The sequence below is a fragment of the Spinacia oleracea genome, chromosome 4 (assembly GCF_020520425.1).
Source record: "Spinacia oleracea cultivar Varoflay chromosome 4, BTI_SOV_V1, whole genome shotgun sequence".
NCBI classification, from domain to species: Eukaryota; Viridiplantae; Streptophyta; class Magnoliopsida; order Caryophyllales; family Amaranthaceae; genus Spinacia; species Spinacia oleracea.
In genome coordinates this window covers 55,548,215-55,568,326 of record NC_079490.1, presented here as the reverse complement: position 1 = coordinate 55,568,326, position 20,112 = coordinate 55,548,215, and the positions used below count along the sequence as shown (strand labels likewise).

The 20,112-nt window shown below is 37.4% G+C and overlaps 1 protein-coding gene across 1 annotated transcript; it reads right to left on the bottom strand.

Annotated features, from left to right (window-relative positions):
- Positions 1–6,576: 6,576 nt before the first annotated feature.
- Positions 6,577–7,689, bottom strand: LOC110777420 (protein FAR-RED IMPAIRED RESPONSE 1-like). The gene has a single exon (XM_021982023.2). It carries the CDS (start codon positions 7,687–7,689, stop codon positions 6,577–6,579), a length of 1,113 nt encoding a protein of 370 aa, XP_021837715.2.
- Between the last annotated feature and the right edge of the window lie 12,423 nt (positions 7,690–20,112).

Sequence of the window (20,112 nt, the reverse complement as noted above, 5' to 3'; positions counted from 1 at the left end):
TCGTGCTCTTGGCCCGCGCGCGCACACAGCTGCTCGGCCATGGGCCAGCGCTGTTGTGTCGCCTTGCTTGCTTGCCTAGCGCGCGCGCCCATGGGCCTTGAGTGCTTCGTGCACTCGGCTCGTGGGCCGCTCCTCGTATCCGCGTTTAATATATTTCCGATATATTATTTATCGTTTCGTATACGACGAATCACCGTCGTACGATACGATTTATTCGTTTCGCCTAGCTTACGAATATTCGCGATACGATATACGATTCCGATGCAAGGTCGTATCGTATAACACGTTTCCAACTTAAATCCCGAAAAGCTATTAAATGAATTTCCGATTCATTTAATCCGGTGATCTGTTACGTGTCATTGGTGTGACCTTGTAGGTTCAGTCAAGAGTAAGTTGTGAGTTCAATATCCATTAGAACTCACTGATCGGAAGCATTGCTCCAGCTAGCTGTTCCGATCACTTGATCTCACCGAATTAATTGTTCGCAATTAATTTGAACCTTGGTATTAGACTTAATGCACCTTGGGTGAAGGACATATTTCCTTCATTAACTACCACCAAACTAAACCAAATTCGTCAAAGCTATTGAAAAGTAATTTCAGATATCTTTTCATAATATATCTAAAGAGTTCCTAAACTCAGTGGGAGCTTAGTGTTTGTTATTCAACAAACTAAGGCCCAAGTGTAGATATATGTTTCATTGTGATTTATTCAAATGAGACACAAGGGTATTGTTTCTACCACGAATTTTTGAGAACATAATGTTTGTTTGCTCGACATAATGTCCTTTTGGAGATTCGTTTCCAAAATGACAAGTGGGAGAAAATAGACCTCGAAAGTCTTCGAGGCGAACAACAAACATAAACGGACATTCCGGAGGCTTTTCGAAGTTCTTTAGAAAATCCGAACACTTATTCTTTAAGAACTTTAGAAGTGGCTTTAAAGAATAGACATCTCTTAGAAGACTTTACAAGTGCTTCAAGGAGAACAGAATATTCAAAGGACTTTCAAGTGGCTATTGATATTCTATTGTTTGATGTTCTATACCCAAGTAGGCATAGAGTTCAAGTCACTGAAACTATGAGATTCTTCTATTAGATAGTGAAGAAACATGGAGTTCAGGTCACTATGCAATTCTTCTATTAGATAGTGAAGAAACCTACAACTTACAGTCAAACTATTATCATGTAGATTAATGAGTTTGTGACCTGTAAGAAAGCTATGACGAAACCCAGATTCCCTAAAATGGTTAGAGGCCATATATAGACTCAAATGTTTTAAATGGTTAGAGGCCATAAAACATACTCAATGTTTTGATAACAAAATTGAAATTTTGTTTATTTGCAAGAATAGTTTCACACCTATTGGTTGCAAGTTTGTTTTAAAGGATAAAAACCATCAAACATGGAATTGTGTTCACACACAAAGCTAGATTAGTTGCTAAAGGTTACAAGAAAATTCACGGCGTGGATTGTGTTGAAACCTCATGCATAATCGTAATGCTCAAGTCTATAATTCAAGCAATGATTGCATATTGGTACATATGGCAGTTGGATGACAAAATGTATTCCTCAATCAAATGTTGGAAGAAACTATGTACATGGCATGTCATATGATTTGTGGATCCAAATAATGCTTGAAATGGAAAGCTAGCTTATGAAATCTAAGTACATATTTAAGCAAGCAATTGGGAATTGGAATTGTATTTTAGTGAAGCTAATAAGTACTTTAGTTTCATAAAATGTACATGATTCTTATAGATATATAAGAAGTTTAGTGGGAGTACGTAAAACTTAATTGGTCCTACGTGTATCACACACATATCTCTCTATTGTGAAATGACATTCAAATTCTAATGACTTAGATTTGAAATTATTCTTCAATGATGGACCATGGCGAAACTTAGTACATACTGGGTATTAAGATCTATTTACAAAGATCTTATGATATTGTTTTAGATTAAGTAATGGCATTTACTAAATAAAACACGAAAGACTCCATTGGAGATATTCGACCCATATGAATAAATCTAAGTGAAGAATGTTTGAACTATGTATAAGCATTTACTAAGTTAAACATCAAAGGATCTGAATAGATTCTTAACCTATATTATATGTCAAAGAATTTAGCTGGATTCAGTATCTACTGAAATTGAATGAGCTAAAGTTACATGAATAGAATTCAATTGGGAATTATTCTGCAAAAGAATTTATCGTGTATGATATAATATGAGGATCGCCAAAAATGTATCGTATGACTTTAGGCATGACGAACATATACCAATCTCTATTGATCTAAGTGAAGATCAACTAGATTGAGATCAAGAATACTTATGGTACTTGAAAAAGTACATAGGAATAGTTCTTGATTCAAGGAAATAAAGATATGCTAAATATTGATGCTACACGCATAAACACTGGTAAAGGATCAAGCAAGATCCCTTTGGAGTTAACCATTGCAAGGACGAGCTATAGAGCATCGTGTTTTGAAATGGCAACATGGATCAGAGACCATAAGTTGTTGCGTGGGAAATTAAATATTAATTTCTATGTTCTAAGATATAGCTGGAAAGTCTTCCACAAATCTGTGAACTGCTTGGATAAGTAAATCCAACCAAAGCATCACTAGCAACCTATACAGTTGAAGTAAAAGTAATTATTGCCTAAGAAGCAATAAAACAGGGTTGTTTAAAGTTCTTCACTGAACTTGGGTAGATCACCTATCTGCTGGCTTGATGGTTCTTCATTGAAAAATGCGTAGAACCACTCTTGAAGCAAAAAAAACGTCTGCTAACTTGATGGTTCTTCATTGAGAAATGCGTAGAACCACTATCGAAGTAAGAAAGACTAGATCACATAATAAGCAAACTCAAAAGATCTTATCATCATATCTCGAAGAACATTCGATGAAAAGGATATTAAGATTGGCAAAGCGTGATAACTAAACCTATGCAACAAGTGAGAAACAACACTCACATTGTGGCACTGGAAATCAAGCATAGTTTTGAATTCCACTAATTGTTTTAAAGATGGGTTCGAGGCCCATGGTTGTAAAACATTAGGGTTGAACATTTAACATATATGAAATGTATTTTCATATTCCATTTAATCTTGGTTTAGTATTCCATTTAATCTTGGTTTAGTAAATTTGATTAAAATTATTAAACACTAAATCCTCAATACCTGAGTGATTTGAGATTACTTGTTTGAGAACTGCTTACTTTGACGTTGACCAACCGTCGCACCGTAAAAGGAGGCTATAAAGGCAACGCTCAGGTAATCACCTATCAAACGAAGTCTAATCTCAAGATCGCAAGATTGGGATTGTCCTCCCATAAATCGGGATGAGATTCTTAAAAGTTGTACAAGGCCACTCGGAGAGCTAGAAACTGTAAAATGCATGGCCGTGCTCAGATGAATCATAGGCTATGATTATCTGTTTATTTGATCAGTTTAACTCTGAAACCGAGAAACACCTCTGGACGTAATAAGGATGAAAACTCTTACCTTATGTTCAAGAGCAAGTATCGAGCGACAAAGGAATTAGGAAATGCACACTTGTCCCTAAGGACAAGTGGGAGACTGAAGGAAATAATGCCCTTGGTCCAAGTATGCATATAATGTTAAGTCTAATAAATGCGGTTCAGTATTAATTAACAAGTTAATAAATTCAGTGAGATCAAGTGAGCTGAATGCCTAGCTAGAGGCCGCTTCAGTTCAAGTGGAATTAATGATATTAATCAACAGCTTACTCTTGACTGAACCCGTAGGGTCACACAAATAGTATGTAAACGGATCAAGTATTTAATGGCATTAAATACTCAATCTATGGATATTCGGAATCGACGGATCTTGGTTTCAGTGGGAGCTGAGATCGTCAAAAGCAAGCAAGTGAATACTCCGGAAACGATGATATTGTCGGAAACGGAAATATGGATCGTATCGGAAATATAAATATTATCCAAGTCGTAGATGTTGCCGGAAACGGAAACATGGTACGTATCGGAAAATATTATTGGAAATGGAAATATTGCCGGAATCGGAAATATTGCCGGAAACGGAAATATTGTCAGAATCGGAAATATTATCGAAATCGGAAAATAATTCCGGAAACGAAAATATTAAATATTTGTTCGAAACGGAAATTAATTATGGAATCGGAAATATTAAATATTGTTCGTATCGGAAATGAATTCCGGAATCGAGAATTTAATCGGAAGCGTATCGTACGAATTAGCATCGGACGAGGCCTGCCAGACGAAGGCCCAGCACGAAGCAGGGCCATCGCCCAGCAAGCCAAAGCGCAAACACACGCCAAAGCCAAGACCAGGCCCAGCGCGAAGGCCAGGCCCAGCCAAGGCCTTGGGCGCACGCGCATGCGGAGCTAAGGGGTGCGACGAGTGGGCCGTGCGCTGTGCGTGGGCCGTAAGGCCTGCGTGCGGTGCATTGCCACTCGTGTGTGTTACTCGGAATCCTAAGGCTACCGGGATTCATAATATGATTAAATCTAATCCTAATAGATAAAGTTTGTTTAATTAGAGTCCTAGTAGGATTATAATTAAATAGATTTGAATTCTAATAGGGTTATAATTCCTTTCCATAAACTCTATAAATAGGTGCCTAGGGTCACATATTTACATCGAGATTTGAAGTATTCAAAGGTAAGATTTTGGAACAAAATCAGCCAAACACTTGTAGCCTATTAGCCGAAAATTTATAGAACCTTAAGGGCGATTGTAGTTGGTCAAGCTTAAGGCGGATCCGGACGTGCTGTGGACTATCTACGGAGGGACGACACTTGGAGTCCTAAAGACTTGTTCTTGTTCGGTTCGGGCGCAGCTAGGGAGGGCACGCTACAAAGTGTATGCATCTGAATTATGCTAAATGATTATGTGTAAATAATATGTTTCCTGGCATTAAGGTTTTCCGCATGATTTATGTTTTGTCATATGTATCATAACCTAACAAGGAGTACCTCTAAGCTGATGTGAATCAATTTGGAGTATGAAATCCCATTCTTTATAAGCATTGGAAGCTTTGAAGTAGCAACGACAAGCAAATTGTCCAACAGATGAAAATGAATTTGTGGAGAACCGTTTGGTACCGCTTGAGGTAATCCAAGGTGGTAAAAAAATTAACCATGGGGAAGGTACAGTCTAACCAATTCCTAGATAGTTATGTGTCCAGACATTCCGAGAGTACTCACAGGAGAGGAAGCGATGGTTAATCGACTCACTATGAAGATTACATCTCGGACAACAGCTAGTGGGCATAATCTTCCTATTAAAGAGGACTTCCTTTGTTGGGATTCTCTTGTGACAGACTTGCCACAAAAAGATTTTGAGTTTGGGAGCAATATTAAGCTTCCAATCCATCTATACTTCCATTTTTCCTCTGTGAAGGGAAGGTCATGAGCTAGCCATGTTGCTGATTTTACAGAGAATTCACCTAAATTAGTGCATTCCCAAATTGGGCTGTCCGAAGAATCAAGGAGAGGAATAGGGATTCCTCTAATATTTTGAACCAGGATTGTAGGAAGGACAACTGCAAGTTTTGCCAGATTCCAATTCTTATATTCATCAATGAATTCCGCTAATGTGACATTAGTGTCCATCGTATTATGGTCAATGCATGATAACTCGATTAAGGAGCACTGCCCTACCTAGTTATCTTGGCAAAAGTTAATCGATGTACCAGTTCCCAGTTTCCATCTAATGCCTTTCCTTAGTATTTCTCTTTGACTAAGGATTTGTCTCCAAACAAGTGAGTCGCGGGTTTTTCCTTTGATTGCAAAAAGGTGTCATTATTTTGTAGATACTGTTTCCGCATAATTTTGGCCCATAGATTATTATTGTCCGTCAAAATTTTACAGCCTAGTTTAGCAATGAACGCTCTATTCAAAGGGTAGGTGCGTCTAACCCCAAGTCCACCTTGATCTTTTGGTTGGCAAATTTTATTCCATGCAATAAGGGGGAGTGATTTACCTATTCTTGATTGGTTCCAAAAGAATTGCTGATGAATTCCATCCAGCTGTGCACATGTTTTCCGGGGGAGAAGGAAGGAAGAGCAAATATACGCAGGGGGAGTGCTTCGAGATTGCTCTGGATAAAAGTCGTTCATCCTGCTTTGGAGAGAAAATTGGCGTGCCATGAGTTGATACGATTTTCATTTTTCTGCATTATAAGTGCATAATCAGTCTTATTGGAAACGAAGCCCAAGAAATGAGCACCCAGGTAAGGCTGGGGAACATTGACATTAATATTTAAAATAAGAAAAGAAAAACAGGAAAAAATATAGAACATACAGTACCTGAATATAGAACACAAGGCCTCTCTTCTGGAACATTAAAATATTAAAGAACAAGAACATAGAAACCCCTAAAGAATAAAACACATATTTAAATATTTTAAACACATTAGTATTATATATAATAAAAACAGTACAAAAAACAAGCAGAACACAACTAGAACATAAAAACAAAACATTAGAACACAAGGAAATATATTTTGGAACATAAAAAAATAAAAAACTTAAACTAGGCAATATTTTTTAAAAAAAAGCAATATTACTTACATTTTTACTTCTCTTTTTCAGGACAATTACGAATATCATGGTAACCCATCTTCTTACATCCTTTACACAACCTCTTCTTCTTCCGACTTTGTTCAACAGCTTTTTCTTTATCACTTTTCCACCGTTTATCACTTCCACTACCTTGAACATGAACCCCGGCCCCTTTGTTCTTTGAAACTTTAGGCGGTTTGATCAAAATTTCAGTAGGCACACTAGCTCCAATAAGCAATTCAATATCTTTAGCTTTGCTAGAAACACTACCATTCGATCCATCAACAATACTACTTTGGGATTCCAAATCTAACCTCAATGATCGAAGATTGTCCACAAGAGAACTAAGTGTCAATTCATTCCCTTGAGCCAAACTCACACAAGAGTGAATTTCACACCACAAATCAATCAACAAACTCTTCCTATCTACAGCTTGAACACATTGCTCCAACTCATTCCCGTCTAAATAAAAAATCGGCTTCTTACATGCCATTATATTCCATCGATTAAGCACATAAGCCTCGGGGATTTTGTGAATATGTTTTGCCTTCCAAACCCAAACCATATGCCTACAAGGAATCCCTTGCCTTTCAAATGACTTGCATAAACAACTAGTATCCAATGTTTCAACATTAAAAAGAACATCAAACTTGCGGATACGACAACCTTCTCCAATAGTATAAACTTCCAATCCAAATTCTTTCTTAAAACCATCAAGACCACAAGAGAAAAGAGCTGATTCCACCTCGTCTTGAAACTCATAAAAAACAGTTGTCGTGTACACTTCATAAGCAAATTTCTCTATGGCAGAATGTGTTTTGCACTCAGGATGTTTATGTTTAGAAAAATTATCATTTTCACCTTGAGTATGGCGTTGAGCATCTAATGCACTTTCGAATCTCATGTAAAACTCAACAAGGGTAAGATGTGGATTAGTGAACTTAGTATAAAAGTTATTCTCACTCTCTGACCTAGATGTGGTTCTCATAATACCACAAAAGAATAAATCCCTAAAATAAGCCGGAATCCACATTTCACGCTTATCATAAATCTGCAACAACCAGTCATGGTTTTCCAACTTAAAATCACTAATACCCTTAGCCCACCTTATTAGGTTATGATACATACTAGTCTTATATGCACGCGATGCGTGCGAGATTATACACAAATTAAAATTGATTAATCACCACAAATAATAAGCAAGAAAAATTGTTTACAAAGTTCGATCATCTAAATATTTTTTTTCCTATGAAGTATATACATATATGAACCCCTCTTGAAACCTTTCGATGTATTTTTCAACATGAGGCGATAAAATAAAGCATTATACGCCCTCACCCTACCAAAAAAAAAAAAACATACACACACACACAAAAGTTACGTTATACAAAAATAACATAATAAAAATTGACTAATATAAAACACTTACTCCGAAATCGAAAAAAGCAATTGCCAAATTTTCTTAGTTGTTCCTCGATTAGTGTAAAAAACGTACTCCGTCACCATGCAACAATATTTTAGAACAAAAATACAATCACATAAAATTTCACAACATATGAATATCTATATCACAAAAAAAAAAAAAAAAAAAAGTTAGGTAGATGAATAAATTTAATAATTATACAATGACAGGAAATTAATACTCCCTCCGTCTCTTGGATCTTGGGTTGTGCTTGTAATTGGTTATTACTTCATCTCATTTCAGCCTATCTAATGTAAGGTTTTCCTCTAAATTTCCCAACTTCTTAATTTTCTGCCAATCTTATTCAACTTTTCGATGTTTTGCTAAATAAAATGTTGTTTTTTTTATAAATTGTGTATTGATATTCTGTGAAGTATGAGTTTTGCAAAATGTTATGCTAATCTCAGTGTATTGCTAAATAAAATTCTGGTTTTTTTTTATAAACGGTGTATTGATATTCTGTGATTAGGTTATATGAGTTCTGCAAAATGTTATGGTAATTTTTGTAATTCATAAAATGACATAAAATACAATATATGACATACCTTTGTTTCACCAGTGGTTAACGAATGCATAAAAAACTATAAAACCTGCATAAACTTGAATTTGTGTTTAGTACAAATATTTATTTATATGCAATGATGATCTTTTTCCCTAAATACAACTCTACAAAAACATGCAATATTACGATTCATTATTCTTTAAGAGGTTGATAAAAAAACATACCTTAAAGTTTATCGCCAGTGGTTATTGTATGCGATGACGAACTTAAAATTGAAATTTAAAACCTGCATACATACGAATTTGAACAAATATTCTCAAATTTGTGGACTTTTATAGGTCTATTGAAGCGTTATATCTTAGATGATATAAAAAACAATATATAACCAAGAATAAAACTCAACAAAAACATACATATTACTATTAACTTTTTTCTTTAAGAGGTTGATGGAAAACATACCTTGTTATGCTAAATTTTATCGCCACGGACTTAAAACTGAATTTTAAACCTGTGTACATATGAATTTGAAGATATAATAAAAATTCACGAATATTTGATTTGATTATTTTGTTTAATTGGACGATGTTGAACAAACCTTATGTTTTGAAAGTTATTTGAGTGGTTATCGAGTTCAGTGACGAATTAAGTTTATTAAATCTGCATAAAATAGACGCAAGTGTTTTGATACGACATATTCAATCTACATAGCAACAATTTTTTTTTAAAATGAGTTTTTTCTATATCAGAAATCAACATGAATTGTTCAATAACTGTTTTTATTTTCTTGCAAGGATTCGGGTGAAGAATGTACTTACGTGTATCGACACAACTTCAAGAATAATGATGATGGAGTTTTTGGAGCGAACTCGTGCAGACTCATTTAAGTTTTTTTTCTTGGAATAGTTTAAATTGGTTTTTTGTGTGGCACAGTATAATCTGTCTATGACCAAAATAAAGAGTATAATTTGTCAATTTGATTAATTTTGACAATTGCAATAATTTGTAATATTTTTTGTTTATTTTTTAATTTTTGACTATTATTGATTGAATTTATTGTGTTTGGGAAGAAAATGAGATATGTTTTAGGACTTATTTCCTTAAATTTTGACTCCTTCTCCTTGTTTGGGGTGTGAGTCAATTAATTCATTTTGACAGATTAATTGCTGGATTGTTACTGCCTTGCTGGTGTAATTCATTGCAGGCGTAATTTGCGGCTGGCATTAAACTATTGCAGGCTAAGTTAGTTGGATAAACGTTTTTGTTGACTTTTTTTCCTGTTAAATTGCACAATAAGCTATACGTTAGAATTTATAATTGACATTTAGCATAAATAGGCCGGTTTTAAAATTAATTAAATTTGACAAAAGTAAATCAGTTTTTTTAATCTGTTGCATATTGAACACCAAGGGTATTTGATTCTTTTCGATGGGGGACACCAAAAGTTAGGTTACTAAAATACCCTCAGCTCTTCCCTTATAGAATAGAGATAAATGAATATAAATCATGCGGAAAAACCATAAAAGCCAAGATTCCAAATTAATTGCCACATAACAATTAGCATAATTTAGGATGCATACTCTTTGTAGCGTGCCCTCCCTTGCTGCGCCCGAACCGAACAAGAACAAGTCTTTAGGACTCCAAGTGTCGTCCCTCCGTAGAAAGTCCACAGCACGTCCGGAACCGCCTTAGGTTTAATTAACTAGAATTGCCCCAAAGGTACTATGTATTTTCGGTTATTATGAAGCAAATAAGTGACTGAATTTTATGCCTAAAACTCTCTTGAATACTTAGAAAGCTCGTTAAAAATTGTGAGCATTGATCACCTATTTATAGGGTATGGAAAAGGTATTGGAATCCTACTAGGAAACGAATTAATTAATCTGAATTTAATTAAAACTCTATTAATTAATTTATCTAGTAGACATAGGAATTTAATCTTTAAACGAATCCTACATGGTTTAGGTTTCATACGCAAGCACACACGAGCATGACCCGCATGCGCGCAGGCCATGCCCGCGCATACGAAAGCCCACGCAGCCATGAAGCCCACGCGTGCTGCCTTGTGCTCGCAGCCTAGGCGAGCGCTGGGCCTGGACTTTGCGCTGGGCCTGGCGTGGCCTTGTGCTGCTGTGAGGCGCGCCAGGCTTGCTGGACATGGGTCTGGCTTTGCGCTGGGCCTTCGTCTAGTAAGCTCGTCCGATGCTAATTCGTACGACGCGCTTCCAGAATTCATTTCCGATACGAACAATATTTAACATTTCCGATTCCGGAATTAATTTCCGTTTCGAACGAATATTTAATATTTCCGTTTCCGGAATTTTTTTCCGATTCCGATAATATTTCCGATTCCGACAATATTTCCGTTTCCGGGAATATTTCAGATTCCGGCAATATTTCCATTTCCGATAATATTTTCCTATACGTACCATGTTTCCGTTTCCGGCAACATCTACGACTTGGATAATATTTATATTTCCGATACGATCCATATTTCCGTTTCCGGCAATATCATCGTTTCCGGAGTATTCATTATTTGCCTTTGACGATCTCAGCTCCCACTGAAACCAAGATCCGTCGATTCCGAATATCCATAGATGGAGTATTTAATGCCATTAAATACTTGATCCGTTTACGTACTATTTGTGTGACCCTACGGGTTCAGTCAAGAGTAAGTTGTGGATTAATATCATTAATCCACTTGAACTGAAGCGGCCTCTAGCTAGGCATACAGTTCACTTGATCTCACTGAATTATTAACTTGTATAATTAATACTTAACCGCATTTATTTGACTTACCATTAAATGCATACTTGGACCAAGGGCATTATTTCCTTCAGTCTCCCACTTGTCCTTAGGGACAAGTGTGCATTTCCTAATTCCTTTGTCACTCGATTCTTGCTCTTGAACATAAGGTAAAAGTTGTCATCCTTATTATGTCCAGAGGTGTTTCTCGGTTTCAGAGTTCAACTGATCAAATAAACAGATAATCATAGCCTATGATTCATCTGAGCACGGCCATGCATTTTACAGTTTCTAGCTCTCCGAGTGGCCTTGTACAACTTTCAGCATCTCATCCCGATTTATGGGAGGACAATCCCAATCTTGCGATCTTGAGATTAGACTTCGTTTGATAGGTGATTACCCGAGCGTTGCCTTTAAAGCCTCCTTTTACGGTGCGACGGTTGACAACGTCAAAGTAAGCAGTTCTCAAACAAGTAATCTCAAATCACTCAGGTATTGAGGATTAGTGTCTAATAATTTTAATGAAATTTACTTATGACAGATTTTCATCTCTTACAGTAAAGTTTCATAGCTCTGTCCAATACTAGTCTTCCCAATAGTAAGTATCTATGCAAATGATTGCGACATTGCCATGTCCACATAGTTCAAGAAACAGAACTACTAGTCACCTTGCATTCTAGTCGTCTAACGTTTTCTATGCGTCCATCTTTATAGAAAACTCCGACCAGGGACCATTTTCAACTTTTGACATTCAAGTTCACTTGATAGACATTTCTTAGTCACGGGACTGGTCCTGAGAGTCTATCTTGAATATTTTGTCAAATTGAAGGGACTCATCATTTAATAAACCACAAATTAAATGGAAAAATGAATTTCTATTCATTAATGTGAATGGTTAACCAATAATGTTTTACAAAGTATTAAACTCTAAAACTTTAAAACATTAAATAAGGACATCAAAGCCATTCTCCAACATGCTTGATTCCCATAGCTGCAGTGTGCGAGTTGTGCTTCGCCTGCGGCAGAGGTTTAGTTAATGGATCTGAGATGTTGTCATCAGTTCCAATCTTGCTTATCTCGACTTCTTTTCTTTCAACGAACTCTCGTAGAAGGTGAAATCTACGAAGTACATGCTTGACTCTCTGGTGGTGTCTAGGCTCCTTTGCCTGTGCAATAGCTCCATTATTATCACAATATAGAGTTATTGGTCCTTTAATGGAGGGGTCTACACCAAGTTCACCTAATGAACTTCCTTAGCCATATATCTTCCTTTGCTGCTTCATGTGCAGCAATGTACTCCGCTTCCATTGTAGAATCCGCAATGGTGCTTTGCTTAGCACTTTTCTAGCCTACTGCACCTCCGTTGAGGCAGAAGACAAACCCAGACTGTGATCTGAAATCATCTTTGTCGGTTTGGAAACTTGCGTCCGTATAGCCTTTAACAATTAATTCATCATCTCCACCATAGACCAGGAAATCATCTTTGTGCCTTTTCAGGTACTTCAGAATGTTCTTGGCAGCAGTCCAATGTGCCTCTCCTGGGTCTGATTGGTATATGCTCGTAGCACTTAGTGCATACGCAACATCCGGGCGTGTACATATCATAGCATACATAATTGAACCAATCAATGATGCATATGGAATCCCATTCATTCGTCTACGCTCATCTAGTGTTTTTGGGCACTGAGTCTTTCTTAGAGTCATTCCATGAGACATGGGTAGGTAGCCTCGCTTGGAGTCTGCCATATTGAACCTTTCAAGCACCTTATTGATGTAAGTGCTTTGACTGAGTCCAATCATCTTCTTAGATCTATCTCTGTAAATCTTGATGCCCAGTATGTACTGTGCTTCTCCTAGATCCTTCATCGAAAAACATTTCCCAAGCCAAATCTTGACAGAGTTCAACATAGGGATGTCATTTCCCATAAGTAATATGTCGTCGACATATAATACTAGAAAAGAAATTTTGCTCCCACTGACCTTCTTGTATACACAAGATTCGTCTGCCATCTTGATGAAACCAAAGTCACTGACTGCTTCATCAAAACGTATATTCCAGCTCCTTGATGCTTGCTTCAATCCGTAGATTGATTTCTTAAGCTTGCATACCTTTTTAGCATTCTTTGGATCCTCAAAACCCTCAGGCTGTGTCATAAACACAGTTTCTGTTAAAACGCCGTTTAAGAAAGCGGTTTTGACATCCATCTGCCATATTTCGTAATCGTAATATGCAGCGATTGCTAACATTATCCGAATAGACTTTAGCATTGCAACTGGTGAAAAGGTTTCATCGTAATCCACACTGTGGACTTGCCTGTAACCTTTTGCAACCAATCTAGCTTTGAAAACTTCAAGTTTCCCATCCTTGTCCTTTTTCAGTTTGAAAACCCATTTGCTTCCTATGGCTTGGTATCCATCTGGCAAATCGACCAAATCCCAAACTTGGTTTTCAGACATGGAGTCTAATTCAGATTGCATGGCTTCTTGCCATTGCTTGGAGCTAGGGCTTGTCATAGCTTGTTTGTAAGTCGCAGGTTCATCACTTTCAAGTAATAGAACTTCATAGCTCTCGTTCGTCAAAATACCTAAATACCTTTCCGGTTGAGATCTATATCTTTGCGATCTACGTGGGGTTACATTTCTAGATGGTCCTTGATTCTCACCAGATACTTCTAAAGATCTCTGAGTTTCATCCTGAATGTCATCTTGAGCATTCTCTAGAGTTTGTTGTTCGACTCGAATTTCTTCGAGGTCTACTTTTCTCCCACTTGTCATTTTGGAAATGTGATCTCTTTCCAAAAAGATACCATCTCGAGCAACAAACACCTTGTTCTAAAATGTATTTTTTTTTTTTGGCAAATAATAATAAGCTTTATTTACCAAGTAATCAGAGTATTAACAAACTCTGAAAACACCAACTGTCCACCAGAAACAACAGAAGCAATAAGCTAACCAACACAAGCTAGCTAAGGCAAACAGAAGCCACTACTGACATCTACACTCAACATTAAACATAATGTTGCTAACAACATCTTTGACTGGATCAACATGATCCCTAAACACCTTAGAGTTTCTTTGCAACCAGATACAGTAAACTGACTCAATGAAAGCTATACTATACTTGCAAGCCTTCTTCTGTTTACTTCTGCTTTTCTTCACTGCAATCTGTACTTCATCATGTCAAGGCAACACAGTTCTAGTCACACCTAGATAAAGCAGAACCTGTCTCCAAATCTCCTTAGAATAAGAACAAGAGAAGAACAAGTGCTCCAAGCTTTCACTTTCCAACTGACACAGGCCACAAGTACCATCAATATTCAGCTGCCATCTTATCAATCTGTCTTTTGTAGCTAGCCTGTTCTGCACTGCTAGCCACATAATGAAAGTACTCTTTGGACTAGCATGGCTATTACAAATCAATCTCTTCCATCCCACCTGAGCTCCAACTGGATGAAGAAACTTATACATTTTCTGAATTCTAAATTTTCCAGCCTGCACAAACTGATCAACTCCATTGGCCTGCAGAAACACTTCTCTATTATGCCAAATTTTCCTCAAAGACCAAGTTAAGCCATTAGGAATTGGCATAGTCCAGAAGTCTCTATGCTGAATGTAATAAGCATGAATCCACCTCACCCATAGCCTATCCTGCTTCAAAGCTAAAGCCCAACAGTGCTTCAAAACTCCCGCTTTATTCCACCCTCCACAACTCTTAGGAAAACATAATTGCTCCCAAGAGATTGAAGCTTTCCTAGATTCTGCATCAGTACCAGACCACAAGAAACATCTACAAATTCTCTGAATTTCTTTCATCACCTTTTTAGGCATAACAAAAATCTGGCACCAGTAAAGTTGGATACCAAAAAGAACAGATTTCACCAGTTGTAACCTGCCTGCATAGGATAGAAATTTAGAAGTCCAGCTCTTGATTCTAGCAACAGTTCTATCAATGAGAGGCTTGCAGTCTGTAAAAGAAAGCTTCCTAGTTGTGAGAGGTACACCCAAGTATCTGAATGGAAAAGACCCCTGAGGGACCCCAATTGAGCTAACAATATTGGAAGCAACATGGCAGAAACTCCAGCCAAGTAAACTTCACTTTTATGCAAATTAGCCTCCAGTCCAGAAGCCAAGGAAAACTTGGTAAAAGCATCAAAAAGAGCTTTCACAGCACTCTCATCAGCTCTGGAGAACATCAATAAATCATCAGCAAACATCATATGGGTGAGATCCAACTTTTTGCATCTAGGGTGATAAGAGAAGTCAACATTATCAGCAAGTGCAGCAAGACACCTTGACAGATATTCCATACCGAAAGCAAACAAGTAAGGTGAGATAGGATCACCTTGTCTCAACCCCTTCTTTGCAGGAATTGGTTTTGTGGGACAACCATTTATCAGAATAGAATAAGAAACAGAATAAAGACACTGCATCACCCAATTCACAAACTTCACAGGGAATCCTAGCTCTGACAGCGTGGTTTTCAAGAAAGGCCACTCCAAGGAATCATAAGCTTTTTTCAGATCCACCTTAATCATACACCTCGGAGAAATATGTTTTCTAGAATAGCACTTCACCAACTCACAAGCTAGCAAAATATTATCAGAAATAGATCTACCAGGGATGAAGCCAGATTGAGAACAACTTACAACTGTGCCAATAACACTTTGCATTCTAGCAGTAAGTATTTTGGAAATAATTTTGTAAACAACTGAACAACAAGCAATTGGCCTAAAATCCTTCACACATGAAGCATTCTGTATCTTAGGCACAAGAGTAACTGAAGTGTTGTTCAATTGCTTCAACATCACTCCAGTTCTGAAAAACTCTTTCACTGCTTCATAAACATCTGCTTTCACAATCCCCCAAGCTTTAAGAAAAAACAGACTATTGAAACCATCAAGCCCATGAGCTTTATTAATATCAATACCTTTGATGGCTGGATCAATTTCTGCATCTGAGATAGGAACCACCAACATTTCTGCATCAGCAGCAGAAAGCTGTTTCCCTTTCCTAACCACCCCAACATCCACACCCTTCAAGGAGCTAGCTGCAGTACCAATCAATTGCTTATAGAAGGAGCTAACTTCCTCCTGAATTTCCTGAGTAATGCTTAGCTTCTTTCCAGAATCATCATACAAGATATCAATGCTATTCCTAGCTATCCTCTCCTTCATTGCACTAAAAAAGAATTTAGAATTAGAATCTCCTACTTGCAGCCACTGAATTCTTGCTTTCTGTCTATATGCACTTTCCTGAATATGAAAGAACTTCTTAAGAGTCTCCCTACACTCCCTCTCAGTTTGTTGCACATTACTATCAGTAGGGCAAGCTGCTAATTGAGTCTGAATTTGACCCAAATCAGCCCTTAACCCCTCAATTCTCTCATCAAGCTTAGCAAAATCTTTGTGATGAAGCTCCTTCAATCCTTGTTTTACTGCTTTAAGCTTAGTCCATACCTTCAACATGGAACCACTCCTTGGACAGGACACATCCCATCCCTTTTTAACCACATCAAGAAATTGAGCATGGTCTGCCATATAGTTAAAAAATTTAAAGGGTCTACTCCCTCCTCCCAGGTGAATATTACAAGACATAACTAGAGGGGAGTGATCAGAGATTCCTGGAGGCAAGTAATCCACCACAGCATCAACAAACTTAGCATGCCACAATGCATTGGCAATAGCTCTATCTATTCTGGAACAAATTCTCAAATTACCTTGTCCCTTATTGCTCCAAGAGTAGTAACTCCCACAACTTTTAAGCTCAGCCAACCCTGCAGCATCCATACAGCTATCAAAGTCTTTAGTTTCTCCCTCAGTAACTGCATTGCCATTTACCCTATCAGCAGCTAATAAAACTGCATTGAAATCTCCCATGACTAGCCAAGGATAAGTAACAGTACTACTGAAGGTAGTAATCTCTCTCCACATAGGTCTTCTAGTATCAACAGAGTGTAAACCATACACAGTTGAAAAGATAACACTAAAAAGTCCATTCTTTGTAGCAACATTACAGTGAACACAGAATTCAGTTTTGTGAAGAAGCTGAACTGAAACCAAAGCATGCTTCCAGCCAATCCAAATCCTTCCCCTAGGAGAGTGCTCATAATTCATAATCCAGTGCCACCCAATCCCTATTTTCTTCTGAATTTTACTACTATTCTTCTCCTGAACCTTAGTTTCTAACAAAGCTACAACACTAATGTTATTACTAGCTAAAAACTTCTTTATTTCAACTACGTTAATGGGATCATTCAATCCCCTCACATTCCAGGTACTGGTGTTCATGGTGGATCAGTTGAGAAGTCCACTCCATCACTACCAACAACCAAATCCTCCCCATTCAAATGGACCTCAGCAAGCCCCACAGTCTGAGCTGTAGTTCTGATATCTCTTCTTCTCCTTGAAACTTCTCAAATGTATTGTAGAAGTAATACCCCTTTGTTTCCTTTGGATAGCCCACAAGGATACATTTGTCGGATTTTGGATGAAGTTTGTCTGAAATTAATCATTTAACGTATACTTCACATCCCCAAATCTTAAGAAAAGACACTTTTAGAGGCTTTCCAAACCATAACTCATATGGTGTCTTTTCAACAGCTTTAGACGGAGCTCTATTTATAGTGAGTGCAACTGTATTTAGTGCAAGTCCCCAAAATTCTATTGGAAGTTCGGCCTGACCCATCATTGATCTAACCATGTCTAGCAAGGTTCTATTCCTCCGTTCCGACACACCGTTCCATTGAGGTGTTCCGGGAGGAGTCAATTCTGATAGAATTCCACATTCTTTCAGATGGTCATCAAATTCATAGCTCAGATATTCACCGCCTCTGTCAGATCGCAGTGCCTTAATCTTCTTGCCTAATTGATTCTCTACTTCACTCTGAAATTCCTTGAATTTGTCAAAGGATTCAGACTTATGCTTCATTAGGTAGACATAACCATATCTACTGAAGTCATCAGTGAAAGTGATAAAGTAGCTGAAACCACCTCTAGCATTTGTACTCATTGGTCCACATACATCTGTATGGATTAGTCCCAATAGTTCAGTTGCTCTTTCTCCAACTTTAGAGAAAGGTTGCTTTGTCATTTTGCCAAGTAAACATGATTCGCATTTACCATAATCCTCTAAGTCAAATGGTTCTAGAATTCCTTCCTTTTGAAGTCTTTCTATGCGTTTCAAGTTAATATGGCCTAATCCACAATGCCACAGATAGGTGAGATCTGAATCATTCTTTTTGGCCTTTTTGGTATTTATGTTATAAACTTGTTTGTCGTGATCTAATAAATAAAGTCCATTGACTAATCAAGCAGATCCATAAAACATCTCTTTAAAATAAAACGAACAACTATTGTCTTTTATTAAAAAGGAAAATCCCTTAGCATCTAAGCAAGAAACAGAAATGATGTTTTTAGTAAGACTTGGAACATGGAAACAATCTTCCAGTTCCAAAACTAGCCCAGAGGGCAACGACAAATAATAAGTTCCTACAGCTAATGCAACAATTCGTGCTCCATTTCCCACTCGTAGGTCGACTTCACCCTTGCTTAACCTTCTACTTCTTCTTAGTCCCTGCGAATTGGAACATAAGTGTGAGCCACAACCTGTATCTAATACCCAAGAAGTTGAATTAGCAAGTATACAGTCTATAACGAAAATACCTGAGGATGGAACGACTGTTCCGTTCTTCTTATCTTCCTTAAGCTTTGGACATTCTCTCTTGTAATGGCCTATTCCATCACAATAAAGACAGCTTGATGTGGACTTGTCCTGCTTTGTCTTCTTTCTTGACTCAGCATTGCCCTTGGACTTTCCACCTTTCTTGAAAGGTCTCCCTTTAGCCTTGAGTAAATCTTTGGCTTCACTGTCGAGTATTATCTCAGCCTTTCTGACAAGGTGAACAAACTCTGTAACTGTTTCTTCTCTTGGTTCACTTAGGTATAGTTGCTTGAAGCGACCAAACCCACTGTGCAGTGAATTGAGCAAGATAGAGACTGCCATCCTTTTGCTTATTGGTGTTCCTAGCAGACTTAGGCGATCAAAATATGAAAGTATAAGCTCCACATGGAACCTTAGTGGGACGCCTACCCTCTGTTTAGTGCGAAGGAGCTGAACATGTGTTTCTTGGACCTCCATCCTAAAACACCTGTTAGGAGAACTAACCTTTAGACCAGACATTGATTCAATCAACTCATGGACGTTTAGGTCCCTATCCTCCGTGTTTCCACGACAGATATCCCTCAGATTCTTGATGAGCGTAAAAGGTTCGTAAGCTACAAACCTTCTAACCCATTCATCAGGGATATTGTTCAGCATGAGACTCTTAACCTTTTTGAGATCCGCATCCCAGGCGGCAAATCTTTCAGGGGTACGTCATGTCTCTGGCATAGTGGCTTGGCATGGGATGGAACAGTATATACTCAAGTCCATTGAGTCTGACTACTTCAACTAGCTTAGCTCTCATTCAAGAAAATTTGTTAGGTTCAGCTTGACCATAAGCTCAGAACCCATTATGATGTTTTGATTGTTGTTTGCCATAGTTAAACTACAATAAAAAGAATAAACAAATAAATAACCATTCACAGTTTCTCTTAATAAACTTTAAATTCTAGCAAACATGCATAATTTTATTATTCATTAAGCATTTTATTCAAGTTATGTGTTCCGGCAGGTGTGAATAAAATGATTCCAAGATCCTTAAATCATTGAAGAATTAAGCACATTATGTATTTAGACTCAATTCTAAAATATTTTAGGTAAGCAAAGCCTTTGCTAATAGTCTAGAAACTATTCTTGGTTGATAGGTACGTCTAAGAACTTATTAGGTAAACCTATCCCATTTG